Source organism: Anopheles merus, chromosome 2L (assembly GCF_017562075.2).
Source record: "Anopheles merus strain MAF chromosome 2L, AmerM5.1, whole genome shotgun sequence".
In the NCBI taxonomy this organism is placed as follows: Eukaryota; Metazoa; Arthropoda; class Insecta; order Diptera; family Culicidae; genus Anopheles; species Anopheles merus.
In genome coordinates this window covers 53,807,264-53,815,215 of record NC_054083.1, presented here as the reverse complement: position 1 = coordinate 53,815,215, position 7,952 = coordinate 53,807,264, and the positions used below count along the sequence as shown (strand labels likewise).

General features: G+C 46.6%; 2 protein-coding genes across 12 annotated transcripts in view; one reads left to right on the top strand and one right to left on the bottom strand.

The window, feature by feature from the left end:
* Positions 1-39: 39 nt before the first annotated feature.
* On the top strand, positions 40-3,420 carry LOC121592876 (vacuolar protein sorting-associated protein 35). 2 transcript variants are annotated; one of them, XM_041914737.1, is made up of 6 exons: positions 40-133; positions 473-1,671; positions 1,755-2,424; positions 2,491-2,705; positions 2,788-2,971; positions 3,042-3,420. In XM_041914737.1, exons 1-6 carry the CDS (start codon positions 131-133, stop codon positions 3,201-3,203), a joined length of 2,433 nt encoding a protein of 810 aa, XP_041770671.1. In that variant the 5' UTR covers positions 40-130; the 3' UTR covers positions 3,204-3,420. The 2 variants fall into 2 exon arrangements, with proteins under 2 accessions (XP_041770671.1, XP_041770670.1); XM_041914736.1 differs by lacking the exon at positions 40-133 and adding an exon at positions 147-342.
* A 1,089-nt stretch (positions 3,421-4,509) lies between these two features.
* The window catches only part of LOC121592872 (mucin-5AC), a 48,426-nt gene continuing 44,983 nt past the window's right edge, over positions 4,510-7,952 (bottom strand). For all 10 annotated transcript variants that reach the window (XM_041914723.1, XM_041914731.1, XM_041914732.1 and 7 more), the window contains 5 exons: positions 7,860-7,951; positions 7,558-7,750; positions 7,341-7,476; positions 7,091-7,267; positions 4,510-6,990 (listed from right to left, as the gene is read on the bottom strand). In XM_041914723.1, the coding sequence (XP_041770657.1) occupies positions 6,873-6,990; positions 7,091-7,267; positions 7,341-7,476; positions 7,558-7,750; positions 7,860-7,951 (716 nt within the window). In that variant the 3' untranslated portion in view covers positions 4,510-6,872. The remainder of the gene's footprint in view (positions 6,991-7,090; positions 7,268-7,340; positions 7,477-7,557; positions 7,751-7,859; position 7,952) is intronic.

Sequence of the window (7,952 nt, the reverse complement as noted above, 5' to 3'; positions counted from 1 at the left end):
AGGTGTGTGTGTGTGTGTTTTCTCCCACTTTGCCGAGAACTGTCAAATGCTCCGAGAGGAAAGCAAATAAGAACCTCTATTACAGAAGAAGCAGCAGTCAAGATAATAAAGAGTGGATAGATAATAAATAATGGTAAGTGCAAATCGGTTATAATCACATTCCCACCTAGTGTCCCGCCCCCTCCCCCGATAGTGCTAACTGCAAAACGTCCTCGTAAACATCGCAAACCTTTCGCCGGTCGAAAACACAAGCCAGTCCCCAAAACACTTTGCTTTGGCATCATGTACCTTTGGAATTCGGCCAATTTGGACAACTCGGCACTGTATCGGCAATCGTCGCAGGTTGTTGTTCACTTCACCGAAAAGCCTGTGATTCATATCACCCAACCCTTCTTCCGCCATTAGCCGGGCGTGAGTGAGCGGCCGTTCGCTTCCCCACACACTAATTGAATCGTTTTATCTGCCACTGCAGCCTCAAACGCCGATAAACTCTGTCGATGAGCAGGACAAGCTGCTCACCGAAGCGATGACGGTGGTGCGAGCACAGTCCTTCCAGATGAAGCGCTTCCTGGACAAGGACCGGCTAATGGAGGCAATGCGCTGCGCCTCGACCATGCTCGGGGAGCTGCGTACATCGCTGCTGTCGCCCAAAAGCTACTACGAGCTGTACATGGCCATCACGGACGAGCTGCGGCACTTCGAGCACTATCTGCTGGACGAGTTTCAGAAGGGCCGTAAGGTGCCGGATCTGTACGAGCATGTGCAGTACGCGGGCAATATCGTGCCGCGGCTCTACCTGCTCATTACGGTCGGTTTGGTGTACATCAAGACGAACAGTGCGCTGAAGCGCAGCATTCTGAAGGATCTGGTGGAAATGTGTCGTGGCGTACAGCATCCCTTGCGGGGGTTGTTTCTGCGCAACTATCTGCTGCAGTGTACGCGCAACATCCTGCCGGACACGATGCACGTAGGTGCGTCCGGGGACGAGAACGAGGGCACAGTGATCGATGCGATCGACTTTGTGCTGACCAACTTTGCCGAGATGAACAAGCTGTGGGTGCGAATCCAGCACCAGGGCCATTCGAGCGAAAGGGCTCGCCGGGAGAAGGAACGGGAGGAGCTGAAGATTTTGGTTGGCACCAATCTGGTCCGGCTGTCCCAGCTCGAATCGGCCACGCTCGACATCTACCAGCGGCTCATCCTGCCCGGCATTTTGGAGCAGGTGGTTAGCTGCCGTGACGCGATCGCCCAGGAATATCTGATGGAGTGCATTATTCAGGTGTTTCCGGACGAGTTTCATCTGCAGACGCTCGACCCATTCCTCAAGTCCTGTGCCCAGCTGCAGCCGGGCGTGAACGTGAAGAATATCATTATTTCGCTCATCGATCGGCTGGCACTGTACAATCAGCGGAACGGAAAGGTCACACAGACATCGGCCGGAACTACGGAAATCATTTCTGCCATCCCAGCCGAGGTGCAGCTGTTTGAGGTGCTCAGCACGCAGATAGCCAATATAGTGCAATTGCGCACGGACATGCCGATGGAGGACACGGTCTCGCTGCAGGTAGCGCTCGTCAGTCTGGCCCAAAAGGTGTATCCCGACCGGGTGGACTACGTCGACAAGGTGCTCGAAACAACGGCCCAAATTTTGGATCGGTTAAAGCTATCAAAGTAAGCGTAGAGGGCGCAAAGAGGGCAACGACAACGAGGGCTGACAATAACGGTGTCTTCTTCTTCTTTCCCTTCTTTTCTAGCATTTCACATTCCCTGTCGGTGAACCAGGAGCTGTCGCGCCTGCTGAGATTGTGCGTCGATTTCTACAACAACATTCTGACGATTCTGCAGCTAAAGTTCTTTACGCCGCTTTTGGAAAAGTTCGACTACACCTCGCGCAAAGCGCTCGCGCTGTACATCGTGATGAATGTGCTGGAAAATGAAACGCTGGTGCCGACGGCCGAACAGGTGGACAGCGTGCTAACGATCATATCGCCTCTGATCCGCGATCAAGACGATCAACCGGCGGACGTCCGGGCCAACATGGAAGACTTTGCCGAAGATCAGGGTATTGTGGGCCGATTCGTGCATCTGTTGCGCTCGGACGATCCGGACACGCAGTACAAAATATTAATCGCTGCCCGCAAACACTTTGGCACCGGCGGACAGCATCGCATTCGGTACGTGCTGCCGCCGCTCGTGTTCCAAGCGTACCAGCTGGCGTACAAGTACAAGTCGATCGCGGCAGAAGATGAAATGTGGGACAAAAAGTGTCAGAAAATCCTACAATTCTGCCACAGCACCATTGCCGTGCTGGCAAAGTCGGAACTGCCCGAGTTGGCGCTGCGCATGTACCTGCAAGGGGCACTTTGCATCGGCCAGATTGCGTACACCAATCACGAAGCTGTTGCGTACGATTTCATGACACAGGTAAGGTCATTCTCCCTGCTGCGGCTTTCAACGCGAATCGTGTGTATTGACGTGTTTTTCTTTCAGGCCTTTTCTCTGTATGAGGATGAAATTTCAGACTCCAAGTCACAGTTTGCAGCCATTACGCTGATCATTTCAACCGTCGAACAAATGACTTGCTTTACGGAGGAAAACGCAGAACCGCTGCGCACGAGCTGTGCCCTGGCCGCGTCGAAGCTGCTCAAAAAACCCGACCAATGCAGAGCCGTGGTTACATGCGCCAGTCTCTTTTGGAGTGGAAAGTAAGTGAATGGACAAATAAGGGAGAGAGAGTGCTCTTAAAAATACACATCTTTAACCTCTTGCACTGTCGTCCCGTTACAGGCAAAATGGACAAGAGCTGCGTGACGAGAAACGTACACTAGAATGTTTGAAGAAGGCGGCCAAGATAGCATCCCAGTGTTTGGACGTTGGCGTACAGCTACAGCTGTACGTAGAGCTGTTGAATCATTACATTTTCTATTTCACCCGCGGCAATACGCAAATCACCGTATCGATGCTCAATCAGGTAAGTTGTGTGCTGTGGGAATTTATCAGGCACGACCGTTCGGTGACGATTTTGTTTCACAATTTCACAGTTGATAGCCAAAATCAACGAAGAGCTTCCGAACCTGGAGCCCACGGAGGAGACGAAGCAAATCGAGATGCATTACCAAAACACGCTGGCTCACATTCGCAGCCGAATGGAATCGACCGACGCAGGGATAGAGGCGTCATTTGCTGGTATTACGTTGAATTAGGCATTGAATTGTTGATTAATTTTTTTCCTCGCTCGAATGCGCACGAGATAGAAGCAGAGAGCATTATTATTCATGATGTTTTAACGATCATATATGAAAGAGACATATATTTAAGAAGCGTACTGAATAGATCGAGTAGATTTGTATGAAATACCTTACCTACTGTACTGTTACAACAATTACAATGCATTAAATAGCAAACGATGTACGGATGAAACTAATTTCGCATGAGCTTTTCTTTCAAATCAGAAGAGTGCCTATGTTGTCCTGTAAGGATTCAGCCGGTAATGCTTTATATATATATATATATATTACTTGATATACTTGATATATATATATTACTTGATAGTGTTGATCAATCAAATACTTTTACATCTTAAACTTTATTTTAGAAACAGCAAGAATCATGATGTGTGTTAAAGAGTGAAGGTTTATATGTTTCTTTGCTTTGTTTGCTGGACCCAACAAGATTCGCTGCATAATGCACCCAACAGCATTGGAATTGTTGTTTGCTCTATTGCTTCCCTATCTATCTACCATATCGTGTCAGCGCAATCATTATATCATTCTTCTTATCGCACCTTTACCCGAATGACCGACTGACTGGTCGACTGGCGACATTTTCTGCTTAACACAATGTTCCCCTCTTAAGGAGAGTACACTAACGGAAAACGGAACGACAACGGCTAAAGTTGTGTGTGTTTTTTGAATCTGTGCACGGTCCTGTTTGTCCACATATAGTACAAATCACATTCAGATAATAATGCTGTGCGACATTTGATTGCGCTCCACATCCCTATTGTGTTCCAATGGTGCGTACACGCGACATAATAATGAATGAAATGATTACACGATTGTGCTTAGGAAACACCATAAACCGCTGAGTGATTATAAAACAACAATATTGAACTATATTGCTTACACCCGTCCACCCTGATGCGCATACGCTAATTGTCGCATTCGCGTGTAACGTTTAAATCAAAGCAAAACAATAAGCTACTCTAGAGCGCGTCGGAACACGGAACGGGACGCATAAACGGAATGATGATCGCGGTTGATCTTGTGCATCAATGGTGTGTGTGCGTACATCTAAACACGCCAACACCCCCCTTCCGGAGAATATGGATTTAATGACGAAAGGGATGACGACGACAAAGAGAAAAACATCAACTCTCTCTCTCTTTCCTTCCTCTCTTTCTCACCGTGCTGCTCCATTGATACATATTTTACGATTGCTTTTGATACTGTCTCAATATTAAGATTTGGCGTGCAACTAGAGCGGCGCCTACTATTCATTATTGTACCCTTTTGCATTTAGCTGCGTATTTTAATCACGCGCGGTCACTCCTTTCCTTATGTGATCTTTGCGTATGTTTGCTATGCACGTCGTTTCCTGACATATGTAAGTTCGTTTTTGTTGTGTATGTTTTTCTGCGTATGCATTTATTGATCTATGTACTGGGCTGTTTTTACCTAGCGCGAGCAATTGTAAACCTTTTTTGATCGTTAAATTTTGGTACTGTGTAAAAATGCTATCGAAAAAAATCTATTGTGAACTAGTTTTACCTATTTTCTTTTATCTCTTGTATCTTTATAATCATGTCTCATGTTAATGCGATCGATTATTTATCATATTGCAAAACTGTTGTTCGACGCTCTCTTGTTCTCTTCTCTCTCTTTATGTGTGTATAGTAATGTATTGTGGGAACAACGTTACATTCTGGTTTGATTCCATTGTAAAAAACTTTACCCTCTATTATGTTGATTTTCTCTATCATCATGCTCAATGGCAAATACGCTCTACAAAAAACAAGGCAGGACTGGGCTAGGAAATGGTACTGTGTGTGTCTGTTTGTGTGCATGTAATTGCTTCAAAACGCTCACATCCGCTTCCTACTACAACACTACACATTATAACTCTCTACCCACATGAGAAAGGAGAGGAAGCCATGGGACTCGAATGATATTTACGAAATACTTCGAACTGTATTGTACGCGTGTGCCTGCTACCAGAATGTTTGGCGACGATACAAAATGTTCTCAATATTATAATCATGCAGTTTAATACCAAAATGTTATACTATCTCTCCTCCCCTCCGTTCCACTACCGATAACTTCTGTGGTGTATTCTGATTCATATTTGGTCAATTTGGCGCATTGGCGCTTGTTTTTTTGTCATATACATTGTTGATGAAATATTTTACCATTCTGTCTGTCTTACGAAGGTAACAATTAACTCGGACGAATGCAAAACGAACTATTATTGCTCTAGTAAAACTTTGTAATCTCTTATAAGCGTTACAATTCGCTTGTATTCGGTATGAACAAAACAGGAAGAGAAGTAAATTGTAATTGAAATTCATCTTTCTACCAGTAGCTATTATGGCTGATGGCAAATCGGGAAAACGGTAGTAACAAACATTGCAAATTCGCCTAATGCGAAAGATTCAGATTGCTTGCTTGAATCGAAACTCCTATCACTCCTCTGACTCTAGCATGTTGCCGTTCGTTGTGTGCGATCAATCGCATGATGTTTGGGTACCGAGGTGATCGTTCGAAATTCGAAACTATTCTCATACTGGAAAAAGCTGATAAGCTATCCAACTTGGCTGTAGGGTGTGTAGGGTGTGTAGGGATTAATTGTAATTTATATTCACAAGTAAAAACATTCGAAGCAAAACAGGTGCAAAACCCGAACCAATCATACCATCAAAGGGGCAACTGAGAAAAGGCACTTTTACCACCAGCTCCAACCAGCTCTGCTACTATCGCTTGAGTGAGCTTTAGTGGTTCGATTTCGTCGTTGATTTGGAAAGGGTGCTTGCGATAATCATTCTTTCATCGTCAGCCGCACTACTATGTTACCTACATTCCTGTTTACCTGTTTAAGTAGCGCTTTCATTGTAGATTCCTCGCAGCAAAATGGTCAAAAAAAAACTCACTATTGCAAAAATTGTGAGCATGCAACAAGCACTGGAATAAGATAGCTCTAGATAGTGTTTGAACCAGTCTGAGGAATACTATGAATAGTAAGATAAGGTAAGAAGAGAGCACAACAGAATTAGCCTTTCGTGAGCGTGATCTTTGAGCGTGGGCCATGATCCTGTCTGGAGGGGCAGCACACGATCTCCCGGAAACTGTGTCCCTCATGAAGGATATTTGCGCGATTTAGGTTGCACACACTTTATAGGAACTTTAAGACGAAAACACTTGTCGCTAAACTCTTACTTTCGAATGTTTGAAATACATTGATATAGTGCGCGTATAGTGCGCGCGCGCGCGGCTACATTTATGAATGGGAAGAAAGGGGAGAGGGGGGGGGGTCAAACGGGAGGGAAACGATCAACATGTGCAATGAAGACTTAGAGTTAACTTAAGGACAGCGGATTACACCGGAACAGTGTAGCAGTTGGTTGTCTCTCCTCATGGAATCACTCATTCGCAGCACTTGTATGAGGTCCCTCCGTTGGGGAAGGGGACACCATCCAGTGCTGTTTTGCTGCTTCTCTTTTTGTGGTGCACACTCGTTCGTATCGCTCAGCAACAGAGCAAACCAATCGAGCCAAGGACGGGGATCTCGGGATGTGATCCTGCCCGCGTTCGATTGAGTTGCGCTGCGCTTTCCCGTGCCCGTTTAGCGAGACGAAAGTGAGAGTTGATGAAGGTAATTTACAGCACGTGCAAATTTTCACAACTCTTGGATTTCGAATCACGAGCCCAAACGCGTCCGAGCAACCCTTTCACCTTGAGGCTAGCGGATGTTCGCGATCCTCGATACTTCCTGGGACTGATGCACGCGGGGGCGGGAGAGAGAATAAACAAGAGAAGAATTCTACCATTACTACCGTACCCACCACCCGGAAAGTATCTGCTACCCCCGTCCTTACCTGCTGTGCGCACTTCCCGGCGGAGTGTCGACGAAGCCGCCTCCACTAGCCGGTGGGCCAGAAACTGGAGTGCTGGGATTGGTGCTGCCACCGATGCCGGCCAGACAGATGGCACCACCCAACGGCGAACAGGCTCGACGTTTCGATTTACGAATAGATCGTTTCCGGAACAGATCCCTACAAACAGACGACAGGTTGTTTATTAATACAATTCTAATTCGATCGAAAACTCCGCCGCTTGCCTAAGTACCTTGATTTTTCCGGATTTTCCAACTTCAATCGTATCTGGGAGAGAAGACCCACCAGCAACTCGTCCACATTGTGATTGATTCCGACGGATGTTTCGATGAATTTGCAATCGTACTGTGTGGCCATTGCTTTGCCCTCTGTTGGGAGGAGGAGAATATGATTAGCTTGTTGACACTCTGACCCATCCAATGACTCCAATCCGATCGGAATGAACGTACCATCCGACGTTACCACCCGACACCGTGCCAGGTCTGCCTTGTTGGCCACCAGTATCACTGCCTTTTGGGCGATGTTTTCCGTCGTCCAAAGGATTTGCAGAATGCGCTCCGCTATGAGAAACGTTTCCTTGTCCGTCGACGAATATATCACACAATAGCCGTGCGGGTCGTACGTAGACATGCAATTTTCGGGCTATAAAATGCAACAATTTAGAGGAAAAACGACATGAAGCAGCAGGGTAACGAGGAGGAGAAGGAGGAGAAGGATGTCGGCAAAACAACTTCTTCCCATCCATACTTACCGCCATCTCGGAGTAACTGTGGTCGATGAACGTCAGCTCGGATTCTTCTCCACTGAGCAGCACGGAAACCGTTTTTTCGCCCGAATCATCATC